Source organism: Mirounga angustirostris, unplaced genomic scaffold (genome assembly GCF_029215605.1).
Source record: "Mirounga angustirostris isolate CCGP_5_RB_7025 unplaced genomic scaffold, mMirAng1.0.hap1 SCAF_4, whole genome shotgun sequence".
Taxonomy (NCBI): Eukaryota; Metazoa; Chordata; class Mammalia; order Carnivora; family Phocidae; genus Mirounga; species Mirounga angustirostris.
The window spans coordinates 152,054,933-152,081,676 of record NW_026991712.1 but is presented as its reverse complement, the minus strand read 5'-3'; the positions used below and the strand labels follow the sequence as shown (position 1 = coordinate 152,081,676).

The 26,744-nt window shown below is 48.2% G+C and overlaps 2 protein-coding genes across 2 annotated transcripts in view; both read right to left on the bottom strand.

The window, feature by feature from the left end:
• The window catches only part of BEND5 (BEN domain containing 5), a 48,990-nt gene extending 22,692 nt beyond the window's left edge, over positions 1-26,298 (bottom strand). The window contains exons 1-3 of the mRNA XM_045897732.3: positions 25,897-26,298; positions 10,628-10,761; positions 8,116-8,500 (exon numbers count right to left, since the gene is read on the bottom strand). Of these exons, the coding sequence (XP_045753688.1) occupies positions 8,116-8,500; positions 10,628-10,761; positions 25,897-26,122 (745 nt within the window). The 5' untranslated portion in view covers positions 26,123-26,298. The remainder of the gene's footprint in view (positions 1-8,115; positions 8,501-10,627; positions 10,762-25,896) is intronic.
• The window catches only part of AGBL4 (AGBL carboxypeptidase 4), a 1,423,919-nt gene that overhangs the window by 212,478 nt on the left and 1,184,697 nt on the right, over positions 1-26,744 (bottom strand). The gene's annotated exons all lie outside the window — the stretch shown is intronic.

Genomic DNA, 26,744 nt, shown 5'->3' with positions numbered 1-26,744 from the left:
TACCAGGGTCTTAGCTGTCTGATTTCCCTGGGCCCAGTGTAGGGCCTGGAACAAAGGAAGGGTCTAATAAATGCTCCTGCACAAAACTGTTTCCCTACTGTCAGTGCCATCCGATAATGGAATGGGCTGCCCTGGAAGGCAGTGAGTGAGCTTTCTGTCTCTAGAGGGATGGTACAAGAGGTTGGATGATCACTTGGCAAGGAGGCTACAGAAGGCTTCCTGTCCCATGTAGGAGGCTGCACCAAGTGAACTCTGGGACTCCCTATAGGACTAGGGACTGAGCTGGGACTCTAAGAATCACCTCCAACCAAACTCAGCTGCCTGGAACAGTAACAGAGGGTGTGGCCAGGCTCTGGGCCCTGCTGAACCTGCCAATCAGACTCATTCCATCCATTCACCTTAACCCTCTGTGGCTTCACGAGGATGAATCTGTCCAGATTCCACATGGCCTAGGCATGTCCTGTTCCCTCTCTGGTCCTCAGTTTTCCCATCTATAAGATGGGGGTGAAGGTTGGATTGGGTTCTTATTTAAAGAGATCATTTCTATAAAAACTCCAGGAATTTTCTGGTTGGCATCTTGAGATCATATAGGTTGGGAAGGCTAAGAAGAAATAGTAACATCCCATCCAATAACTCAAAGGTTAGGCAGTCCCAGAATCCACTGTAGCACATAAAGGAGGTTTAATCATGAAGGCAGGGGAGACACAGCCACTGCAGAAACACAGGGCTGGATGCCCGTGGGATCAGCCTGCCTGGTGTATGGAAAAGTGAGACAGGCCTCAATTTGAAACCTGGTTCCACCATTTCCTGGTTGGGTGGCCTCAGGAAAGATACTTCATCTCTCTGAGCCTGCTCTCTGGGCCTCAGCTGCTGACCCTCTCTACTGTGGAGGCTGTTTTATGTATGACAAGCACCTAGTGTCAGGCCCAAAGCAAGGTGTTCAGAGAGACCAGTCTTTGCCTGTGAGGAGCCCTCTCCCACCTCTATTTCCTCTGACGGGCAAATCTAGCAGAGAACAAGCCTGCCCCCTGGCTGCACCAAAGCCAATGACCATCAGGCAAAGCCTTGTCCTGGGGGAAAGTACATTCCTGTTCTGGCCCAGCAACTCCTACATGTTCTAAGCTACCCAAGCAGATTACAAAGGGACAGCCTGGAGTTGTCCTTCAGCCCTATCCCCGTTGCCCTAGAAAAATGAACTCCAGGGAGAAAGAGGAAGGAGGGTCCGGGACAGTCCTGCCACTCTGAAATCTGTTCTTAAAATCATCTAGGAGGAACTGTGGGTAACCTTTCCATCAGTGGTGCGAAAAGCCCTTCACAGTAGAAGATCACCCATATCTTTAAGAGAAATAATTCCAGTTCTCACCGCTACATCTTTTCCTGCCATCCGAGCTGAGGAGGCATGGGGCACAGTGGTTTTGGCCCCACTCCACCACTCACGGAGGCAGCTGGGAGCTCGGGGGCCTCCTGGGCCTCACCTCTGCAAACCCGGCCTGTGGCCCTCCCTCGGTGCCTGACTTCCGTGAGCGTTCCTGATGACTGGTGAGAATGGACTGAGGCTGCAGGAGACAGAAAAGCATCCAGAGGTTCACCGCAGGCACCAGAAGGAGAGCCCTGGCAAAGAGGAAACTGAGCCATAAAGAGCGACGGCTGAGGGACTGAGGGGGTCAAAAGGAGTGGTTGAGGACTGGGGATGGGAAGACAGAATTCTGTCCAGGAACAGTGGGTGGAGGGAGAATTACAGACCAGTAAACTGGAGCTCAAGGCCAGGCAAAGTTGTAAAATGGCCTATTTAAGAATGATTTCTGAGGACTTACCAGAGAGACATTAGGGGTTGACCAAAGATTAAAATATGCCAAGACAACCATACCTGTGTTCTGTGGCAGGACAATGAGAGTCTATGATATGCCAAGCATTGGACAAACATTACCCCACGTGCATCCTCAAATGATTCTACATCAGTATGCTGGGCCCACTGTGCACTTACTTCATGCCAGACCCTGATAGAGGTCTTCCCATGCATCTGCTCATTTACTCCTCATAAGAACTATAATGGTGGGTACTATCATCGACTCCGCTTTACAGATGAGGTAACTAAGGCCCAGAAAGTTAAGTAACTTGTTCAAGGTCACAAATTAGATCATGGGAAAGCCAGGGTTCAAAACCCCAGTACTTCCGACCTCAGGGCCCAGGCAGGCCCTTAATCACTACGTAGGCATGAAAGATACCCATCTTACAGAGGAAAAAACAGAGGCTGTGAAGGGCTCAATCATTTACTTGAAGTTGCACAGGTACTGACCCAGAGAGCTGAGGTTCAAACCCAAGTGATACCTGTTGCCGAAGCCCAGGCCGCCTCTGGCACAGGGGAAAGCCAGCAGAAGGTACTTGGCCGACATTAGCTGCCTTTTCAAAGGCACTGTCAGAGACCTGTGCTTAAAGAATCCAGCTCGGACCGCAAAGGATTTTAAAGATCAAAGCTGGTATTTTAACGGACCTTGGACAGAACACAAGGCGTGGGCCCAGAGAACAGAGGTGATAGAAACCAAGCTCTAAAGAGCCAAGACAGATTTGCAGACCACAATGGCCTTCCCCTTCAAAAATTTCAACCAATTTGAAATGTGATGATCTGGCCAACAGGGATGTGAGCTCTTCTTTTTGCTTCTCAAATGGGGATAATCATCCTTACCTGGCCTTGCGATAGGGCTATCACAATAGTCCAATGACATAAAAATGTCAAGGTGCTTTCAAACCCATCAAGTGTCATGCACGTGTGAATTACTGTTATTATGCTCACTATCTATGCCTCTTTTGGGTCAGGATTCATCATTTCTGCCTCCATTCCCTGACAAAGCACACCCCAAATCTAAAACCAGTATATGCCTCCCTCCTGCAGTGACAGCCCTGGTTTTGTTCTCCCTGGTGTCATGCTGTGTGCAGGTCTGTGCTCCCCACCGGATTGTGTGTGCATCTCGAAGGCAGCAATTACGTCCTCCTCCCCATACTCCTCACAGAGCCCTTGCCAGCTTTAGCTAGAGGAAAATCACTTGACTCACACCAAAATGAATTTAACTATCTAAGAGGCACTGGTGCTAACACTGAGGACAACATCTAAGCTTTTGTCTTTGACCTCTAAGGACAAGGAATGTAGCCTAGGAGAAAGCGAGAGGGACCCCGGAGTCTCTCTCGCACACCAAAGCTCCCCCTTGCAACTGGCTTTCTACAGTGTGCTTCCCGTGAAGCCCTTGGAATTCTGAGTCTGCCAAGCCTCAGTTTAATAAACACTGCTCTGGTGCTCTAGCTTGTGAATGTTTAAAAACGGGACCATCTTATTTGTTTCTATGTTCTTAGCACCCAACGCAGTCCTGGCACAAAGGATGTCCTCAGTGAATAATTGCTGAATGAATGAAAATAATGAACATAGGCACAGATAAATCTCTACTTTATCAGTTGGAATATCCGCATGTTTTTTGGATCCTCAGCATTTACTTCTTGGGAGAGGGTGGGCAAAAGAGGGCACAAAAGGAAAAAGAGACTGGCATTTACTAAACATAATATGTTTTATGCTCACAGGGCTTTATCCTTGCCATTTGCTTCCTCACTTAAGTTTGATGTTGTCACAGAGGCCCCGAGAGAAGAGACCCTCAGTGGGAGAGTGGGGCTCCTGTTCATCAGAGAGGGCTATTTACCATGCTCCGATCACAGAAAGGAAAGTTCTGTTTCACAGAGAAGATGTGCTTTGTGGGGAGTGGGAGTAGAGGAGTCACCTCCATATCCAGACAGTGAAATCCAAGGGTTAAAGAAGGCTTTGGAGGTGAGGGTCCAGAGAGAGGTGCACAGGACCAGGTGTCAGGAGACCCCCTGGGAATGGGCCTGTGACGCTGTCTGGGCTTGTCTCCTCATCAGCAGCACCAGTCCATTTCCTGGTAAGCTCTTTCACCTCTCCAGGACTCCATGCTCCAGAGAATCTTTCCTGTTAAATCCAGCTTGTATATATTTGTGGAATGAATGAAAGATGAATTAATAAGGGCATAAATGAAGAAGTGAGCCATCCAGGGACGTCTTGGAAACATCTTCTTATCCCATCTTGCTGCTGTCCTCTTTCCTTTGGCCCCTGACCTCCACCAGGAGCACCGTTACAACTCCTGGCTAATAGAGGGCCTGCTCACCACTCTGAGGTCCCCATTGGGCTCAAGGGGCCAGGCTCCTGTTCTCTGCCTATTCTCATCTACCACCTGCAGGACCCTAATGCCTGGGGGAGTCAGCAATGATTCTTCCAGGCAAGGAGCCTACCTTTTAAAACTGAGCATTGCCGACCTGTTGGCCTCTCTTGCCTCTGAATCTGCCTGTTATGGTGTAGATGATCCAGCACCCCAGCGGGACAAAGGCCATTGAGCTGGGTCCCCTGGCAAGGTGGACAGGAGAAAATATGCAAGGAAGGGCCTCTAAGAACAATGCTTGAGTCAGGCCCAGGGGGCCAAGGCTGGTACAGCTCAGGATGTGCTCTCAGAGGACACATGAAGCCAAGAAACAAAGAGAGTTTTAGTCATTTTCTGGTTCTTTGCCATGTTACCAGTTTCTAGATGTGTACAGATGAGGAGCTATTATAGCAGAGGATGTCTTCCCAGACTCATCAAGAGAGTTCCACCTTCAAAGGCTAGGCTAGACACCCCCTCCCTTTCCAGGGCTCATTACACTGCATTTCAACGATATGCTTACATATTTACCTCCATCACTACCCACACCCCAACTTCAACTTCCAATGTCTTAGTCTTCTTTGTATCTCTCCAGGCTCCTAGGCTCAGAAAGCACCTCGGCAATGTTAGCTAAGTTATATATATATATATATATATATATATATATATATATATTATAAGTATACATATATAATATATATAGCCTTTTAACTTCTATAATAGAAGACCCTGACAGACAGAGAAGTTAGTTAACCTACCCAAGGTTATACAGCCAATTACTAGCTAGGGGAGACAGAGTTAAAAACCAAACTGGGCCCCTCCTTAGCCCTCCCACTAAATGGTGTGAAAAAGAAGCTGACGATAAGCGGGCAGCAACCAGAATGCCAGGTGCCACGCTATGAGGGGTATTATTATTTCCACTTTACAGATGAGAACACCAAGGGTCAGAGAGGTGCTCTCTGCCTCGATCGCTCCTCACTCTTCCCATCCACTCACTCATGCCTGAGTAACAAACCTTCACCCTCCAGGTTCCAGCTTAGGTGCCATTTCCTTCAGGAAGCCTTTCTTCCCCAGTCCCCCCAAATTGTGTGGGGGCCCCTCTTCTGCAGTCCCACAGCCCCCTGTGCTTTTGTCTTTCTGGTGACATTTATGCCCTGTGCTGTCACTAGTTGTGTCGGTGGCTGTCTCCTTCAGCAAACTTTGACCTCCTCAAGGGCAGAGGGCAAGGGCTCTATCTTAAACATATCAAACTCTCACCACCAGGCAAAATGCCTGGCACACAGCAGAACACCAGTGAATAACTGTGGAAGAAAAGACGGAAGGAAGGAAGGAAGCAAGGAAGAAAGGGAAGAAGGAAAGAAGGTTCCCAAAGCCAGAGTTGGGAAGTAGGGAAGTTGAATCCAGGTTTGGCTGGTTCCGAAGACTAGACTATAGCTGTGAAAACATACAAATTCCCCTCAGGGTAGAAACCCTTCTATTATATCCTTGTGGATTTGTCTTAGAACTTGGCACATTATCATTCTCCAATCAACAAGTGCTAATCCACGGACTAATTTAAGCTCTCACAGGTCAGGGACGGTTGAGTGTGGTGTTCCAGGATGCCCACGGCCCCTAGAGCACAGGGCACTGCACATGGTCGTGGGTGTTCCACACACACTTGTGGCCTGAGCTGACTTCTATTCAGCCTGTCCACCATGAAGACAATGGTGACTGATCAGGGAAGAGCCCACCACTGGTCCTCAGGCTGGCATTCAAGGCCTGTGGGGTAGGAGAGCCTGGAAAGTTCAAGACACTGAAACTATGGCTGAGGTCAAGTTAGTCTGTTTTAAGACTAAAGAGGCAAAATGCAGAGTGTCTTATTGCCCCAGAGATCTAGGAGTGGTTTCTGGAGTTTAAGCCCAGTTCATGATCACACAAAAGAGACAGTTTCCCTAGGAGTCAAAACAGTGGTGTGGAGAGTTTTTGTTGTTCGTGTGCTTTTTCCCCACAAGAAGTTTACAAAAGGTGTAGCATACAAGGTGCAGTGAAAATAAAAATTATTCCTCTGAAGACCAGGAAACACTTGTTCTTTCTGAAAATTCCAGTTCTCTCCCCGTCCCCCACCCCCACTCCAAGACCAACATAGCTTCTGTGAATTTTTGTGGTTAGGGCTTCTTTTTAAGATTTATATTTTGATGTAGAATTTTATTTATTTTTTTTATTATTATTTTTTTTTTTAGAAAGGGAACACAAGCAGGAGGAATGGGAGAGGGAGAAGCAGGCTTCCCGCCAAGCAGGGAGCCCGATGCGGGGCTCGATCCCAGGACCCTGGGATCATGACCTGAGCCGAAGGCAGACGCTTAACGACTGAGTCACCCAGGTGCCCCTTGATGTAGAATTTTAATAACTCTTTAGATTGCATACCACCTGTGACCCTTTACTGTCACTTCGCACCTCTACAGGCTATGACCTGGGAGAAGGGCCAAGGCAGAGGCCAAGTCGGAAAGTGGGGAAATTACCAACCTAGATATCAGGGGACTTGGTCTGACATGACTTCTGCCTCTGCCTCCCCAGTGACTCTGGGTAAGTCCCAACCTCAGTTTCTTTCTCTGTGACAAAGGCATGGAAAGGTCTCTCAGCTGACTCCCTGAGCCATTCTGAAGATCTACCGAGACACTGCCTTGGGGACCCACTTTAAGAAATAAAAGGCACCTATGAATATAAGTGAGGTTGGGTAAGAGCACATTTATCTAAACATCAAAGCAGAATGAATGAGGCTTTACATAGAAATCTATTATCTGATAACACAAACCTTCCTTCTTGAGTGCAAAATTATATTTGATTCAAACTTCGGAAATAGAACTTGTGTTTCTAGACTAGATTGCTCCCATTTTTAAGCAAAAAACACTGGCATGGGGTTATTAATGATTGTCCTCTGGGGATGTGGAGGCTGTGAACTGCTGTTACACTGGTTTCCAGAATACGGACTGGCCTCTGCCTTTTACAATTCTGGATTCTTGTGTTCTGAGAGAGTGTTTCTCTCTTGTTCCCTCTGCTAGCCAGTCATTTCTCCCTGCTGTCAAGGCTGCTGCCTTTCAAATTCCCCGACTCCTGATTCTAAGCCACATTAGGTAAGAAAACCTAAAAACCTGGTTTGTTAATACCGCTCGCAGTGTTAAGAGCCTCTTCAGTTCCTCTACGGGCAAACCAAAGGAGTTTCCTACATCTTTATGTTAATCCTCCTAAGGTCATGTGCCTCTTGCTCAAAACTTTTTACTGTTTCTCATTCCCTCCCAAACAAGTCCGACACCCCAGCTGGCACGGGTTTTCAAGGTCTTTGGCCAACTGTCCTCAAACTACACGCGCAGTATCTCTTCTCAGCAGGCTCGGGGTGCTTTCCCACCCTCAGTGGCTGCTGTGCCTTGAGATACCCCCGCCCCTCAAGGCCTGCTTCAAGGCCCACCTCCTCTGGGGAGTCTCCCTCGGCTACAAACAACCTCTCCAAACTCTGAACTCTCCCATTTTATCCGCACCCCCCGGTGGCATTTATTGTTTCTGACTTAAAGTTATACACTTTTTAAGGACCATGTCTAGTTCTTTTCATGTTCCGGAAACTGCCTTGGAGAGGTTTCCTTCAACCCCTGGTACTGCCTCTTGCTGAATGAGTGCAGAAATGAGTGGTGGCCCTGGGGCTCTGCGCCACATTTCTCCATGTTCCCCACTGGGGTCTAGGGAGCTAAGGCCGCTGCACTCTGAAGCTCATATCAGCTTCGCTGTGGGAGGGGGGTGGCTCTACCTTGGGGTGACTGCCGAGCCAAGCCTCTGCCCTTCCCTAGTCTCGGGGGGCGCACTGGCCCATGTCTGCCCTGTGCCCTCCTGGGAGAAGAGCTGCACCAAGCCTCCCCCCCGCCGCGTGGAGAGGTAGGTGGCCTGCTGGGGCACTCACCACTGCCAAGCCTTAGGAGCAACACGTCCTGGAGCCTCCGGTTGAGGTCGCGGAGCTCCTTCATTTCCGACACGAGTGCCCCGTACTCCTTGAGCTTCTTGGCCTGCTGGACCAGCTGCCTCCGAGTCCGCTCCAGCTCCTGCTGGAGGTGGCGCATCTCCTCCTGCTGCTGCTGGTAGTTGCGCAGCAGCTCCTCGTACAGAGCCCGGGGCACGACGGCGTCCTCCAGACTGTCCATGTCCTCCGTGCCCGGCGAGGCCTCCACGAAGACCTCCTCTGGACACGTGCTGTGGCCCAGGCTCAGGCCGTTCTGCTTCTCCAGCCGGGCCACCACAGCCTCAATGCTCTTATGCGCCACTTCGCTCGGCTTCCGCCCCTCGGGTCTCTGTGTAGGACAACGAGAATCAGTTCAGGCAAGGGCAGCTGGGACTTTCTTGGACTGCGGCTCAATATTTCCCCAGACAATCCTAGAATCACAGAACCACAGAACATCAGTGCTTGGAGAAACCTGTGCGAACACTTAAGTCAAAGCCTTTCATTTTACAAATGGGGAACCGGAGATTCGGGGTGGGGAGGGGGTCTTGCCTAAGGTCACATGGTCAGTTGGTGGCAGAGCTAGGACTCTGGTTTCCCAGGCCGGTGCTTTTTCCATTCCATCGCTCTGCCTCCCGGGTGCATATTCTACCATGCCCACCCTCCCCAACTCCCCAGCCCCCACCCCACCCACAGGGCCTAGGCAGTGACTTGCTCACAGGGGGTGTTCAATGTATATTGGCAGAGAATCTGTGAGAAATCAGGCCAGGCCAAACCATCCCAGGGGAGTCAGCACTCAACTCTCTTCAACAACAAAAACATAAAAGGCAAAACACCCCAAGACAAAACAAAACACCCCCCCTTCCCCCCCGCCAAAACACAAAAACCAGAGTAACCTTTTCCTCAAGAATGCTTTCATTGGGAAGGACGCTAAGAACTCTAATCTGTTCTAATCTAGGGCAGGAGCCATGTCTTATTTCCTCTGCTTCTCCACTGCCTACTCAGAACTGGCACTTGGCAGGGGCTTGATAAATGTTTACTTAACTGAAAAGTTCAGAGAATGCTGGCACTGGAAATTCCTTCAGTTTAACTCCCTCATTTGCCAGGTGAGGACACTGAGGCTCTGAGAGGGGAAGGACCGCGCCTGCGGTCACGTGGTGAGCCTGCAGACTAGCAGGTCAGGAACCTAGAGCCTGGCTTCCAGCACGAGGCCCCTCCCCCACATCAGCCAGCCTCCCCTAGGACTCTCGCCAAGTTGAAGCTCAGCAAGACAGTGGATATACAGAGCATAGTTCACTGAGAAGAAAATTATCCAGGACTATCTAGGGGCTGGGGTTCCAGCTGCCTGAGGAAATTTCAGCTCAAGAAGACAAAGCTTCCATTGAAGGGGGAGTGGGAGTTACAGGACCAACTGAATTCCTCACTCAAGGCAGGAGGGCCAGGAGCTCTCCTGATTGGGGCACTTGTGGGAGGTGCAGACAACTGAGGACAGCGGATTCCAGACAAATTAACCGCGTCAGGTCAAGCCTGCCTTAACCTCTCGATAAGTTTCTGGGTGTTTAGTGAAAAAAACAAAAACAACATGATTCTGAGATGGAGTTACATGACAAAAATCCTATCCTATCATTTTTATCCATCGGGATAAGGTGCTGCTAGTTTAGATGAACTTATCCGCTAAAATCGTACTGATCACGTGAGATCACTGCATCACTACACTCTGAGACCGCTAAGGGCAGTGAGCATGTCGGCCTAGTCTGTGACCCCAGGGACCAGCACAGGGCGAGGCCCATGGCACGGGTGCAATGAATGCCATCACCTGAACCTCGCTGCATCTTTTGGATTATGCCTTGGGGATGTCTTTGACCTTGTGTCCAATATCAGGCATGGTCAATGAAGAAGGCAGCCTTCTTTCTCTTCCCTTTCTTTGGGGTACTGATTGTACAGAAAAAAACATCTGGCTTGTTGAACAAGATATTCAGCGGGTTTACAAGTGAAGGCTGGAGGAGACCAACTGGGCAGCACATCAAAGGAAATGCAACTTCATGTAAAAGTTTTCTTCCAATCCAGGGTCCACAAACTCCTTTGTGTAAAGCTGGCACATTCTGCTTCCTATGGAGTGTACCCTTAGCTGTTTGGGGCAATCTGATAGTGACTGGCTCTGAACTGCTGCCCAAGAATGGCTGTTTCATATTCCTGGAGCTCAGAGCTGTAGGCCAGGGAGGAAAGCCAAAAGCACGTTGCTTTCCATTGCCTACATAGGGCAATCGGGCAGTGCGAGGTGGCGCAGCATGAGTCAGGGCTCCTGGAAAGCTCGCCAGCAAGGCAAAAGCATACTAGTTGTCCCAAGACTCTCCCAACCTGAACAAAAATCCCCAGAGGACATTTCTATGGGGAGAAGAGGCCAGAATGGAACTCTTTAGCTATCAAGACTCTGACAATGCCCCCATGAACTTCCAAAAAAAGGGAAAGATTTTGTTACCTTGATGTGTCTAAGCTGTAAATCTTCTTCCCCATAATCTTTAACCTCCCCATCTTCTTCTACGTGATTGAGAGAAAGTTTGGGGATTTTTATTTTCTTCTGCATCACACTGTTTTCAAGGTCAGATTTGTCTTCTAAAATGCATATCAAGAGAACAAGATTCATTATGAGTCAAAATGCTCAAAATACCCATAACCTGAAATGCTAGAGAACGACTGAGGCCAGACCAGTTAAAAAGGAGAAGCAAACAAATCCCAAGACCTGTCCCGCCTGCATGCAGGTCTCCTAAAAGCAGCAGTGCTGGTCAAGCTCTAGGGTCAGAAGTATACGCTATAAGCACTGAAATCATGTCCAATGATTTTGCTTAGGGGTTTTGCCAAGTATACCTTAAAGGGTGGCCTTTTATGGAATCTTGAAACTGGAGTGGCCGTTAGATTGCTATTTGGTATAAACTAGCCCATGGATCCCTGAACAACCAAGATCTTTCTAAGTAAGCCAAGTGAATTCCCAGGAAAATGTGGTGTTTTTCTGCCAGCTCAGGTGCCAATAAGCATGAAAGGGACAATGGCTCTTACGGAGGTAGAGCCTCCCCACAGTCCTGACATAGGACAGGCTGAGGTTAAGACAGAAGAAGAGTTAACAGGTAACATTTACTGCCTTTTTACTGGTACCAGATCACAGAATGACAGAGTTCGAGAGGCCCTGTTGACCAACTGGCCCAATCTCTCACTTTACAGATGAGGGAACTCAGACCCAGAGGACAGAAGGGGCCTGCCCAAGGTGGGAGTCTGAGGAAGAGCCAGGAGTCTGGCATCTCGCCCAGTGCTTACGTGTGATAACCGTACACACCGAAATGAACTACGAACTGGAAGGTGCTACACAAATACAAAGGGATGACTTCTCCTCACTTTCTCATTCTTTGAGCTCAACTTCAGACAATCTAAAAGAGAACGTTTTTTTCTCTTGCACAGATGTCAAACTTTATTTCCCAGATCTGTCTTTCACTGTAGATGTCAAAAGGAAAAATTCAAAGAGGAGAGTTCTAAAGTAGAAACTTGAACCCGGAACTGGCCCCTTGTGGTAAATAGGTTGGGGTCTTGTGTTCTGGGCTTGAACTGAGACTCTGGGAATTACTGTTTCTTTGATTCCTCAAAGGTCCCCACTGCTATATCCCAAATGCACTTTCTAGCATGTTGCCCAATGCTGGATGTGGCACGTGGCCAGGTAGCTGGTTAAACACAGTCTCTGAGGGTCTTTATGTGTGAATGTGTGTGTGTGTGCATGCATATGTGTGTGTGTTAAACATGCTCTTACACTTCCCCCAAGCCAGGCTTCTCTTTTCACAACTTGTTAGTAAAGCTGAGAAGGAAGCTTATAAGCACACAACTATTCTCGAATGTAGTCAAATGCCACATCTTCCCAAACAGTCTTAGGAAGGGAGCCCCTGTTGGAGAGGGGTGGGACTCTGGTGCCAGAGAGACCTCAGTGGGAACCTCAGCTCTTGCGTGGCAGGGCAAGGAGGGAGGTGCGAGGCCTCGGTCTCACGGAGCTCTGGTGTCTGCTCTGTGACGGAGCTGGGCGGACGGCAGCACTAATGCACATAACTCACTGCACAGTGCCCGATATACATTAGGCTCTCAACGAACACAGCATTAAGACTGACACCATCAACGTGCTCGGTATCATTTTTACTTCCTTAAACAGAAGGTGAATAAAGATACAATTTTAAAAAATAAAGGCATGACTTAAGAAGGGCGTAGAGTACCCAGGAAAAACGACTAGTCTTTGTTAACAACCCTCTCCTGACCAGAGGTGAAAACAGCCTTTCCCACTTACTGGAGGAGCAATCCTCAGGTTCTGTTTTCACAAGAAAGGCCTGTTTTTGTTCTCTTTGTGCCTATAAAATACATCCAGTGAGTTGGGCCTGAACAACAGCAGGGACTGTGGTCTTCCTGAAAGAGCAGCAGCTTCTTCTTCCTACAAATCATTGTAGACTCCAAGTCAAAAAGCTGCTAAAATACAAAAGCTAAAGAAAGGGCTTCAAATGAAGTTATCCCAAAACAGAGGATGAGAAGGTGGGGTTAGGACTTCTGAATGTGTTGGGGCAAAGCTCCTGAGCTAGTTGTCAGTTTGACAAATTCAAGGGCAAAGGTTTGAGATGTAGACACCCAACTAGAAACGACAAGCTAGGCTCTGCCTCCCTGAGCTGAAACTCTGGAGCTCAGGAGCATGTTGATTGGAGAGAGGCAACCATTCAGACGCACAAAACTAGGTAATATTTGCACGGAAAACAATCCTCAGATCATCTCGTTCAACCCTTTCAAAATGCAGGTGAGGAGACTGAGGCTCCAGATGAAGCCCCCTCATCCATCCACTCAACGACCAGGCTCAGGGATGCAGGAAGAGAAGCACAGGCAGGGTGCTCATTCTGGAGGGCTCACTAGTTGTGCAAGGTCACAGAAGTTGGTGTCAAAACATGAATAGTATGAGAACCCAGACCCTGTAACCAGCATCCAGAGCATTTCCTCCCATGCCTCAGTGTAACATTTACTGAGAATTTACACTTACAGCTTCTAGCCTGGGCCCCAGAACACGGAGCATGAGCTCCCAGATGTGGGGGCACAAGATAAAAACCAATGAAAACAATGATCCAAGATCTCAAATAGTGAGTCTGAGTAAGGGGGAAGCAACTGCTATAGGATCTCAGGGGCAAGGGAGATCACTTTGGTCAGTGCAACCATGGCAGGCTTTTGAGAGGAGATGGCATTTGAGCTAGACTCCTTATTTACTGAGTGATCTTGGGTAAGTTACTTTATTTCTCTGATCCTCCTTCCTCATCTGTGCCTCAATCACTCTGCCAGGATGCTGTGAAGATGACCAATTCTGTGTCAGGTTCTATTAAGTACTTGAGGGGAATGAATGGTACTCAGGCAGTCAGTGCTTATAAAAGGAAAGCCATCTAAGGATGGTAAGAATCTGGAACACACAAAAGGGACAAAGACTAGAAGCTAAAAAAGGAAGGTTGGGAAACTATTTAGACTGGAATGGTTATAAAAACATGGTTCAGTTACAGGCAGGAAAAAGAGGCAAGGAAGGAAGTTAAGGCAGTTGGGGCTTAGAAAATAAATGGCCTTGAATGCCAAGGTAAGAGGAACTGAGGTCCGGCCAACAGGTGTGGAAAAAACTAGGAGTCAGGCAACCCAGATTCCAAGTCCAGTCCTGCCACATGGTGGGGTAAGAAGTCAGGCAAGCTTGCGATGTCAGTGAGTGTCATTTTTCTTTTTCTGCAGAAATGGAGATATAATGTGTACCTCAAGTGGGATCAAATCAGCTAAGTAAATGTACCTTGAAAGCAAAAGAGCCCTGTATGTATAGTGGATGGCAAAGCTCAGTAGAGCTTGCTGCTGGCTCAGAGCCTGCTGTCGGCTTGCTTTTTTCAGGTGGAGACCTGCCCAGCTGCCTGCCTGCAGTGCTCCACTCCCTACCTGATACCAGGAGGCCCCACCCCCACCAGCTATACCCAAGGCTCCATTCTCTTCCATGTAACATTCCAGAACTCCTTTCTTGTCTGCTTGACAAACTCCACTCAGCCTCCACTCATCTCCTCCTTCTTCCTCAAAGGCCGCAATACACAATGTACATACCTCTCTGTAGCTTCTTTTCTTACTATGTTGCAGTCATCTGGTTTGAGGTCTACCTTCCCCACTGGAGTGTGAGTAACCTCAGGGCAGGGCCCATATCCTAGGCCTGGCCATACAATAGGGACTCCTCAAACAAAAATGTTTAATGGAAGAATAATAAAAAAGAGGCTATACCAATAAGCAAATGAAAAGATGCTCACAATCATCAGTCACTAGGGAAATGCAAATCAAACACATGATGAGATACCACTTCATACAAAGATGGCTATAATCAAAAAAAGAAAGGAACAGAGAAGAAATGCCACAAGTGTTGGGAGGATGTGGAGAAACTGGAACCCTCATTCATCCCTGGTGGGCATGTAATATGGGGCAGCCACTGTGGAAAACAGGTTAACAATCCTCAAATGTTAAATATAAAATTATCACATGACCCAGCATTCCACTTCCGGGTATACACCCAAGAGAAATGAAAACATACCTACCAAAAACTTGTGCATGAATGTTCATAGCAACACTCTTCATAATAGGTAAAAGGTGGAAATAACTCAATTGTTTATCAGTTGATGAATGGATAAAAAAATGTGGTATATTCATGCAATGGAATATTACGCAGCCGTAAAAAGAAATGAGGTATGATAGATGCTACAATATGATGAATTCTGAAAACATTATGCTAAGTGAAAAAAGGCAAACACAAAGTCCATGTGTTGTCTGATTCCATGTGTGTGAAATGCCAAAATAGGCAAATCCATAGAAAGGAAGTAGATTAATGTGTGCCAGGGGCATCAGGCGAAGAGGCAATGAGAAGTGACTGCTTAGTGGGTCACAGGGATTTTGTGTGTGTGTGTGTGTGTGTGTGATGAAAATGTTCTGGAATTGGAGAGTGAAGATGGTTGCAGAACACTGAATATACTAAGAACCACTGATTTGTACATACTTCAAAATGGTTCAAATAGTGAATTTTATGCTATTATACTTCAACTAAAAAACAGGCTACCACTTGTAGAATGTCTACGACCTATCAGGTACCACCATAAGGCTCTTTGCTTATACTACTACACTTCACAACAACCCTGAAATTAAGTATTATTAGCCACATTTTTTTTTCCCCACTAAAAAAGAAATGAGACTCCAAGAAGGCCCAAAGCCACCCAGATGGGAAAGTACAGAGCCAGAATTTGATCTAGGTCTCTCTACCTCCTAAGCCCACATTTATCCTCTAAGCACAGTCCTGCAACACGGCAGAACCAGCATAAATGCTGAATGAATGAATGATGGCTATAGATGAAAACATCCAAATTCCCCAGTCCAAAGATCAAAGCAGAAGACCACTTTACTCCCACTCTCCTGCCAGATGCCTCTCTCCTCAGGAAGTCCCCAGAAAGCAGTGACCATCGCCAGACATAACAGAAACAGGTTGTAGCCGGGCCTCAGGGCTTGGATGAATTCTTTGAAAAGGTAGGCTCAATAGTGCAGGAAGGTCTGAAATGACAAGCGTGAGTTCCAGAAAGGAGCAGAAGCAGATAATCCCTCCAATCCCATGCCTCCTGATCTGGACACTTGGCCAGGGGGGATCTTGAGGCTCCTCTGAGAGCTAACTACTTTTTGGTTCTATCATAATGTGCATCAGTCTCCACCTTGACTGGTGCTCCAGGGATAAGGGCTCAAGAAGACCTGGGGCCTCCATTCATCCTTTTCTGCAGTCAGTGCACATCTACTGCGCTCTGTTTTGAGCTGAACACAATGCTAAGTGTTCCTTGTCTTTTGGACCCTTATAACCCAGTATATACCAAGAACCCCAACCAGAATGCAAGGTTTAACTTCCTGAGAGATGCTGGCTTACGTGGGGGCAAACGTCTGGTCTCCAGGCCTTCCTGACCCTAATCCTGATTGAAGGTGACACTTCACATCTACATCTAGTCCACAGAAGATTAATGAACAACCAGTGTCATCATCAAAAGTGAAAGAGATGGTTGGGAGAGGGAGGCCCAGGATCTAATAAAAGCAGCGCAGTCCTTTAAATGAGGTGGTCCTTGTTTGGAATGCTGGCTCTTCCACGTACTAACTTTGGGAACTTGGGCAAGCTACTTAACCTGTCTGGGTCTCAGTTTCCTTGTCCGTATGTATCGTAGAAATGCTAAACTGTTTTCCAAAAGATGGTGCATGTAAAACACCAAGAACAGAGCCTTGCTTGTCATAGGTGTTCAATGAATAGCCGCCCCGAGGCTGTCCCTGCGGGTTCCGTGCTTGACTTTTATCCCATGGCAAAGAGAACCACCGCAGGTATCTGACACAGATGGAGACGCAATGAAAGAGATGTTTAGGGAAGATTGATGTGGCAGTGGCAAGCAAGATGGATGAGGTGTGAGGAGGAGACTGAACACAGGGTGACAAGAAGCTATGACTCTTGACTGGTCACATTAATGAAGGTGAACCGTGGTGTGGATCATCTAAGACAGCAAATAACTTCATGTAGCATTTTAATGTAGCTCTGGAGTGTGCTTCTGGCTTGGAATTCCAGGAAACCATGTAAGAAACTAGCGGTGGACTCAGATGGATGAGGAAAACTCTTTAGTCAACCTGCCTTTGCAATTGTTCCAAGCTTAAGACTAAATAATCAGTTCTCATGTAAATAAATATGTAGCCTCTGAAGAGACAACCTTTACTGATTCTGACTTCCTAATTCTCTGGTTTCCAGGGCGAAGAAAACCACCAAGGATTTGGACATCAACTATTTCCTCCTCCTTTCCAGCTGCTGTGATATCAGCTAATTGCATCCATCCATGCAACAAATACTCAGTAAGCACCTACCATGTGCCAGGGCCCACGCCAAATTCTTTACTGACATCAATATATTTAATCTCCATAATGATTCCACTGAAGCAGCAATTGAGGCTCAAAGAAGTGAGTTGGCTTGCCTAAGATCCAAAGCTATTACATAGCGGAGACAGCATTTCAAATCAGGTCTGCATGACACTCAGGCCCTGTTCCTGTCATGTAATCATCTTATAGGAACAAGAGAAGAACGACCAAGTTGCTAAAACTTCCTCAACTGAACTAAAAGGCACATATAAAATGATGAGTGTGTCAATATAACTTCCAAAGTGCCTGCCTTTCTCCTAAGACCTTGCCTACACCCAGAAGAATGCTGTGATAAATTCCCAAATTGAGCTGAGCCCTATACAAGTATGACTGGATGGCAGACTCTTGAACGAAAAGCTTATCAAGTCCACCAAGCTCTAAATAATCCCCAGAGTCCTTATTCAAAGCTATAAAATATGGTAGAAGCTACTCTTCAGAAATATAGAAGAACCTGGTATCTGTTATTAACCTGAGGGGGGGGGAGAGAGAGAGAGAGAGAGAGAGAAACATCCCATTAATGGAGGCAAAGTAATAAGCAAATAGCGTTTTAGAAAACAGGCGGTTGGACAGAAAATGCAACGCAAGTCTGTCTTCAAAAGTGAAGGAAACCCTGAAGAATCTGTAGTATACAGGAAAAATGGGAGACGGATTGTCTTGAATCCCATTTTGCATTAAACTATGCTGGATCATTAAAAGGATCCAATAGCAGAGAGTTTAATGTGGTGTGGGTTTGTTAGCCAAGATGAAATTCTGAGAAGCTAAACATAAAATGTGTACAAAGGTTTGTCTTATTTTAAAAATATCTACATGCAAGTTTAAAGTTTTTCATATGTACAAAAATCCTGAGGTTTGCATTAAAAACAGGCATGCCACAGAGAAGACATGCACGTTGTGTTCTCTAGCCTATAGTGTTTGTTTTTATAAAATCCAAGGCAGACAAAATTCTCAAGTTTCAAGGATTATATGCAGTCAAGACAACACAGAGGGCCTGCTGTGGTATAGCAGAAAGAAATCAGGAGACACTGGTTCGAGGCCTGGCTCTGTAACGGACTCTCTGGCGGTCAGTTCCTCTTCCTCTTGGTTTTCTTCTCTGTAAAACACAGGGACTGGACAAGAAAACCTCACCAGGTCCTTCCAGCTCTGTGACCGTGGGCCAGTCAGAGGGAATTCTAGGTCTCTTTCTCTTCTGTGCAGGGCAGGGTAAGAGTAGATGACCTAATCCCTCCTGGTGGGCACATGAGAAGAAATGTCCTATTGACGCCATTCAAAAAAGAGGCGAAGAAACTGTTAACCAGGTTTCAGGAGGTTTCCTTGCTCTCACTCCCGCTGCCTCGCTGGCCTTGGCACAGGGCTGGGCATGAACAAAACCAGGAACTTCATCCTGCTGGCTCATTTGTCGGGGTAAGAAATGGCCCCAGCATAGGGTCACAAAGGGGCAAAACATACTGGGGGATCACTACCCTTTCATGCTGAAGCCAAGCCCCAGGAGGATTTAAAACACACAAGTTAAATTTTAAACTCATCTGCTTCTTACATGTGCTTGCTCCTCTAAATCACTCCTTTCCACGAATGGTGGTATGCACAACTAAGCAAGCTGTTCTCTTGCCAGGAACTCCTAGCCACCACAGTCCTTAACAGCTGCCTTTGTTTAGCGAATACCTACTATGTGCCAGATACTCTTCCGTATTCCCGTGCTGAGTAACACAGTGGGCAGGCAGCCGATTACTATTCCTACGTTACACGTGAGCACCTGAGACTCAGAGAGGTAAGTTAATCGCCCCAAGTCACATCGCTTCTTAGTAGCAGAGTTACCGTTGGAACCCAGACTGTCTGACTTCAAAGCCCATCTTCTTTCAGTTCTCTAACACTTCCTCCTTAATATTTAAGGAAGTGACCTAGAGGTCACCTAACCAAATTCTCCCATAGGGCAGGATTCCATTCCAGAATATTCTTGACATGCTTGCCAACTCCAGTGATCAGGAGCTCATCACGATGCTGGAAGCCCTTTCAATTGTTCATCTGCTCTCTCTGCTCCCATCAACCCCCATGAATTCCACTCTTTGTATCCAACTCTGCTTTCTGGACCCCAAAGAACAGGCCTGATCCTTCCTCTACTGAGGGCAAAACTCAGACACTGAAAACCACCAAAATATCATCCCATGCAAATCTTTTCTTCACTTGCAAGTATATTTAGCTGCCCTATTGTATGTCTAACCAAAAGCTCAGAGGAAGAAGTAGTTGTATGTAGTTAAGAGAAACAAAAACAGGCCTAGATCTGGGATCCAAAGACCTCTCTCTTAGCTTGATTTTCCAGACACCCATCTGCCCTGGTTATCACTCGATTCTCCATCCATCTCTGGCTGTTCATCCCAGTCACCTTTTCTGGGCTCTTCCTCTTCAGCTGTGCCCTTAAAAGCTGATGTTCTGAACAGTTCTGCCTTGCATGATTCTTTACTCTGCACCCTCTCCCGCTGTGACCTCACCAGTCCTGCGGCTAATGACTTCCACATTGGGATCTTCAGCCCAATTTCAGAGTGCTGTCCTGAACCTTGACCACGTGCCTAACTGCTCCCCTGGAGCATCCACCCAGATGTCCCATGGGCCCCTAAGATTCAATTTGTCTCAAGCTAAACTCATCATCTCCTCTTCCAACCAACTGCTCTTCTAGCGCTCCCCATGGAGGGAGGAGGGGCTAGATCACCACATCATTATCACCACAACCAGGCAGTTGCCAAATTCCATGGATTCTCCTTTCTTAGTCCATCTCAGACCCACCACGACCACTGCCACCTTAGTTTAGGTGTCACGCTTTCGGAATGAACTGACCCACACTTCTCCACAAGCCCATTGCCTGGCACCTACAGTTCCTGCTCGACAGCTCTTTGAATAGCTCACTTCTCCCAGGTCAAACAAGTAGCCCTACCTCATGGGGATGTAGACAGAGTACACAGAAATTCCTAGCACTGAACCTGGAACCTTGTGAGTATTTCATAAATATTTAGTAAATGAGTGCTAGAAAGCAAAAAACAATGCCCATTCCTCCTGCATTTCCCTCCAGCATATGGCTGCCCACCTCGTATAACTCAATACCCATGAAACTTAAATAAATCGGAGAACACCTCCTCAGGGCATTTACCCTTTCCTGGTAAGCATTTTTTTTTTTTTTAAAGATTTTATTTATTTATTTGAGACAGAGAGAATGAGAAAGAGCACATGAGAGGGGGGAGGGTCAGAGGGAGAAGCAGACTCCCCGCCGAGCAGGGAGCCCGATGCGGGACTCGATCCAGGGACTCCAGGATCATGACCTGAGCCGAAGGCAGTCGCTTAACCAACTGAGCCACCCAGGCGCCCTCCTGGTAAGCATTTTAAAATGAGTACACACATCTCTCTTGAAGGAGCTTATAAGACAAAGCAGGTAGGCACAGTGGAAAGAGAATTAATCTTGGAGTCAAAGATCTAAACATGAACTCCACTTTTCTGGTGTGTTTTTAAAAATAAAAACTAGTGTGTTCTTGAATAACAGAACACCACACAAAAGAGTATGACCTCAGCTTGCCTAGGGCAATTTTTTCTTTCATCCTGTGAACCAGAACTCTGAAGTACTCTGTAGCACATACCATTTCGTTGTAACGAATATGTGGTTCTTGAATAAGACAAATCACATCAGACTGAGCCTTCAATGGTTAACATTTCAGTGGAATCTGCAACAGATGACAGCAGGCAAGTTCCAATCTTTGCTCCAATGTGTATTAGCAGAACATGTCAAAACCTAAATTAAAAGTTTTCACTCGCTTTAAAAAAAAAAAAATCCTTTTGTTGGCAGTCTCCCACTGATGACATGCAACAATCTTTGCATATGAAATCGGCTAGTCCCCTGCTTCGCTGCTAACTTTGTAGAAGTTCCAAAGCATTTCTGGAGCAAGTGATCTATTTGGACCGACAATGCCAAGCTGGGACCTGAGCCCTGAATGAGCTAAAATTACCAAAGCAAGAAGAACGTGGCTTTGGAAGCTATTTCCCCCAAGTGTGGGGTTTTTCTAGTCAAGGGAGTGATAAAGAATGTTGACTTTTTCCAGATGAACAACGTTGAATGAAACCTCAAAATCCCATTGCAGGTTTCTGCTCTGAAAAACAAGCTGCTGCTACAGAGGTTCCTGTCCTTCCCTACTTCCGCTCCCCAAACAGAATAAATGCACCTGTCTTCCCAAAGTTCATGAGTTCAGCATGGGCTGGCTGGTGTGGACCATATGCTGGGCACTGTGGATGCAGAGACAAGGAAGGCAGGGCCCTGTCCTGGAGGAGATCACTGGCTGCTAAGGAAGACAGGCACATTCGTGACTAACCGAAGCAAAACACAAAATGCTAAGATCCATAAGCAAGGGACAAGCAGAGCAAAGGGAGAGCTCTGAGGAGGAAGAGTCCCTCTGGGGGCAGAGGGTAGGACAGGGAACACCCTTGAGGCAGGGGGGGCTCCCAGTGTATTTTGTCCCCTCTAGCTTGCTGGACCACAAATATGTAACATGTTAGCTTTCCCCACTGGAAGGCATGGGCAGAGGCCCCAAGTCAGACAATGATTAATCCATCTTGGTTGGTTCAAAAGAGTGTCTGCGGGTGTGTTCTCAAGATGGCATGAAATACCACAGGTCTAGGGAAAGTGGGAATGGTGGGTGAAGCTGGAGAAGTAAGGTGGGGCTGAGGCCACTACAAATGTCAGGCAGAGAAGCTGAAGTTTAATTCAGTAGGCAGCAGGGAGCTACAGAAGGTTCTAAGGAGAGAGGTGAATTGACCCAAGACTGTCTTTTAGATTATTCTGACAGCAACTTCACAAAGAGGCTGGAGACAGGGTGAGCAATTAGGGGATCCCTGCACTGGTTTAGACAAATAAAAGCTGCCACAGGCCCGGATGCAGGCAGTAGTAGTAGAGCCGGAAAGGAAAGACTTAGAAGAGAATCTGTGCAGCCCAGCTAGAATCGGCCCTTTCTCTGCCCCCACCTCTGCCCCTCCCCCACCAGTGCCCGGCTTCTACCTCCAGACTTAGGACTCTAGTCCTAAGACTACATATTCCCTGAGGAAGATGCCCCTTTCTTCTTCATCACTCTGCCCCTGACAAAAACCTAGGCTTTGCAGGGCCTCAAAAGTGAGCTCGTCTGCCCTGGGTCGTGCTGTCATTTCAAAGCCAGTACCTCCGATGTCCTGGTGCACTGGTGCCTTCGCTTACGACAGCATTGGGCCTGGCATGTAGGAAGTAGTAAGGGGGCATTTGACAACAAAAGGAATTTAGCACGCCCCAATAATAATAACATAGCACAGATGCTTGGGTAGAATGACATGGTATTGTAAGACTCTGAGCCTAGAGAGCCAGTGTTTGCCCCGTAGAAACCACCAAATTCAATACCAAGAGCCCCAGTAGCAGGCCGGACTGCAGTTAGATAACGGTGAGCTGTCCACATGGGTAGCTCTCATTTTCAGATCGTGCTTGGCAAATAAAGGAGAATGAGCAAGGAGAGACCGAAGGTAAACCAAGTCTTGAGCTATGTGGTTCCTCTATGGGGGGTGGGAGCTCCTTGGAGATTTCCTCAGTAAGATGGCAACTGAAGGCTGAGAGGGCAAGGTGTGTGTGCTCTGTAGGACGGATGCTGGTAAGACAGGAAGAGGAAGAGCAGAATGGGCTTGAAAACTCAGGAATGAAAACTGTCCACTGGCTTGCACACTTGCCTTGAGCTCCAAGCTTCATGGTCATTTCTCCCCTTTGCTTTCACTCCTTGCATGCATGCTGTGTGGCTGATGGGAAAATCAGCTACTTTACAAAGGCGAGTGCCAAGCAGGGCCTGTGTTCTGAGGCTAGCTCTGCCCCAGGCCAGACTCTGAGCCTCAGTGTCCTCATCTATACAACGGAAATAATATCAACAGCGATCTCTACCAACAGAGTCTCAGGGAGGACCAGCAGGGACAATGCACAGGCACACAGCAAACCTATCAATAAAGGTGGGTTTGTTTCTTTTTCCCTTGGACTGAAATCGCCATTTGTTGAGAGAAGGGCGATACCATAGGGTCTGACACGCATGAAACCACGGCATCAGCCAGCACAAGCTGGAAAAATGCAACGTCCCTCAGCAGCTCGCTCTGACATTTGCTGGATTCAAAAAGAGGTACACTTGAACACAGCTCTGGGTGGGCCTGGGCAAATACTCAGTCAAGTAACACACTTCTCGCCCACAGCCCGGGAGCAGCCCGAAAACTGCCCCTTGAGCCCCTGCTGTTGGTGCCAGAGAGGGAGCAGCTACTCGTGGCTAATTCACAAACACAAAGCCGTGTCTGCCTCCCCCTGGAGAGCTCACCTCCTCCCATGTGGTGCCACAACACAGTGGTATTTACAGCTGGGAGATGCCAGAAGACTAGCTCTTTAAGAGGAAGTCACTGCGAGCAATTCAGTGCCGCCACATTCAAGTCAGGATGGAGTTTCAAGCCACACAGGAGAGTTCTCGCAGGGTAAATGAATCCCCAAACCCACCCTGGCCCTTCCAGCCAGAGCTGCAGCTCCAATTTAAAAATTAACCAGCTGATTGGAATTCGAAATGTGGTCTAGCCAACCTCAAGTTGGGTTTTGTTGTTTTTTCTTTTTTCTTCCCTGTCTACTCCCAAAAAAGAAGTGAAGAGGTGGGGGAGAGCGTTTTTCAACTCACTTTACTCAAACTGGCGCCATGGTTCTTCTCTGGATCTGCTCTGCCAATTCCCAGATGTTGCCTAGATCTTTTTGTGTTGTTGTTTTTAATAACCCCAGAGATTTATCAACATTCCAACTCGTAGGATGACTAGTCTGTAGATTCAAGATCCATGGTTCTCAGACCAAGAACTCCATGTCTTACTTATGAGGACTTCCATCAATCTTAAAAATCAGAGTCAGCGAGGGCTGCCTCCGCCTCACAGCCTCTCTGTAGTGCTTGAAGAGCCAAGCAGTGTTTGTGTTTGCTGAATGAATAAATGGATGAATGAACAATCTCTAAGAGAGGAAAACAGTCATTACACACCAAGTCACATACATACCACTGACTCCTTCTGACATACATGGCTTCCCCTCTCCTGAGGCCCTTCCAGATCTAGGAGTATAATACAATCATCAAGAAGCACACTTTCTTTTCTTCTAGCCCAAGCCAAGCTGAGGTTACAACCTAGTTACAACTTCCTCAGGCCTATACCCTTGGGGAATAATCACCTAGTCCCCTCCCCCAGGTAATTAAAAGCAAGCAAACAAAATAAAACCTCATCAGCTCCACAGGTTTCCCTTTTCTACATACTTCTCCTCATTCTGTTTTTCTGGACTCAGCTGTCACCAGGTATTGTGAACGGGTCTACCCCACTGTACCCTAGGGCTTGTCAGAGGGGTGGTGAGGATGCTGTCTGACAAAAAGACCCTGCGGTGCCGGTGGGTTTTTAGTTCTTCTTCCACTCCTCAAGTGCAAACCCACTTTCCAGAGGCCACAGGAGGTGCTGGAAAGGAACTACAGTCATGGGCCAGAGCTCTAATCCACTGCTCATTTGCCACGGGATCCTAGGCAGGTCACTTCTTGGTTTCAAGCCAGTTTCTCTATCTGCCACATTGAAATACGGTAACATGCTGGCTTCATCTTTCAGGCTAAATGTGAGAAAGCAAAGGAAGCTGGAAAAATTGGGAAAGGTCTTAAAACTACACCATCTTCATTCAGCTCCTAACCCTGGTCTTCCCTTCCAAGCAGAGAGCAGGCTGGCTGTCTCTGCCCACTCTGGGGTACCCCCACCCCTCAGCAGCAGCTAAAAGGCTGCTCCCCAAAACGGAAGTGATACTTTCTTCTTCCTCTTACGTCTGTACCCATGTCCCCTACTACTAGCTGGGAAAGAGGGTCCACTGGCTTCTCTTTACAAAGGAAAGGGTGCCTCAATGTAGCAGAAAGAACTTGGCGTAGGAGGCTGAAGGGCTGGTTTCTTGTCCTATCACCAGCTGAACCTCAGTGTCCTCATCTGACAAAATGGGGATGAGACCACCTGCCTCGCCTATTTGTCAGGGCCCTGAGAAAGCAGGAATGGGAGGTCTGGTCTTATTCTGACCGGAAACTCTTTCCTTGCCCTCAGCTCTCACTCACAGAGCCTTCTGGGAGATTCAAAAGGGGTGTGGAGGCTGAGGGATGCTGAGTGCCACTACCTCTTTATCTCTGCCACCTAGCCAGGAAGGGGCAGGAGAGTGGCACCCAGTGATTAAGGCCTCCTCATCCTGTCCAGTGATGACCCGGATGGGACAAGGATGTCAGAGCTTCCTTCTGTGAAGAGGGACTCACACCTCGAAGAGTCTGACAATATCCACCTTGCCTCCTCAGGTCCAGGAGGCACCAAGGGCCTTAAAGGAAGAGAGACAGAGAAACTTAAGGAGACAGAAGGAGCAGAGAGGGTAAGGACCAAAGAGGAGGTGAGAGACAGAGAAATAAGAGTGCAAAGGCGGGGCGAGAAAAGAAAAGTGATGGGGCCAGGAGAACAGACAGAAAGAGGACGACAGACAGATAAAGAGCGATGGAGACAGACTGACAGCGCGGGAGTGTCGGGGAGGCGGGGAAGACAAAGGGGACCATCCGGTGTTTTTAACTGGTCTGGCCTTTTCGAGACACCCCATCCCCAGAAGAAAAGCCTCGGGGGTGGGAGGAGGAGGCCGGAGCGGGCAGAGGCTCCCCCCGGCCCCCTCCGCCCCGGGTCCCTGCCCCCGCGCGGGGTCCCGCCGTCCCTCCCGGCCCGCTCGCTCACCTGCCAGCGCCAGGATCTGGGCCTTGTGGAGCAGCAGCGCGCCCCAGTCGCGGGGGGCGCGCGGGGGGCTCTCGGGCCCGGCGCCCAGCTCCTCCGGGACCCGGTACACGGCGTACACCTTCTGGTTGTCAAAATCCAGCCGCGAGCGGGGGCTGAAGTCGCGCACGCACGACACTGGCAGCGCGTAGCAGACGTTGTCCTCCAGGAACCGCACAAAGGCGTACATGGTGGGCGCCGGGGGCGGGCCCCGGTCGGGCCGGTCAGCCCGCGGGGCGGGCGCGGAGGTGGGGACCCGGCGGGGGGCGCGAGCCGCGCGGCCGGGCCGGGGGGCGGGGGGCGGCTCCCCGGGACCCGGGCTCCCCCCACTGTTATTGTTCCTGAAAGCACCGCTCTGCCAATCGGCTGCTCTCGCCTGGGCGCGGAAAAGGGGGGGGAAGGGGGGCGGGGGGCGGGTGAGGGGGGTTTGGAAGCGCACCGCCACTCGCAAAGTCAGACCCGAGCAATCACAGCCGGAGCGCGATTCGCGTAGGGAGAGGAAAGGGCAGGGAGATTGAATTGCAATAATAATAATAACAATAGCATTGCGGGAGAAGGAAAAATGCATTGACTAAAAGTCGCGCTGCGTGCGGGGAGTATTATACTGTTTCAACAATCGCGCTGCAAAACAAATTGAATCGCAACAAAACTGCATTGCAAAGAAGAGAAGAGTGTGAGAGAAAGAACGCAGGGCCGGGGGTGGGGGGCAATCTTGTTGGGATCCGTAAACTTGCACTTGCAAGCGAGCAGAATTTTGGAGTGTTTCAAATAATTGTAGCCACTCCTCTTAGCTCCTTTAGTTCGCGTATCTT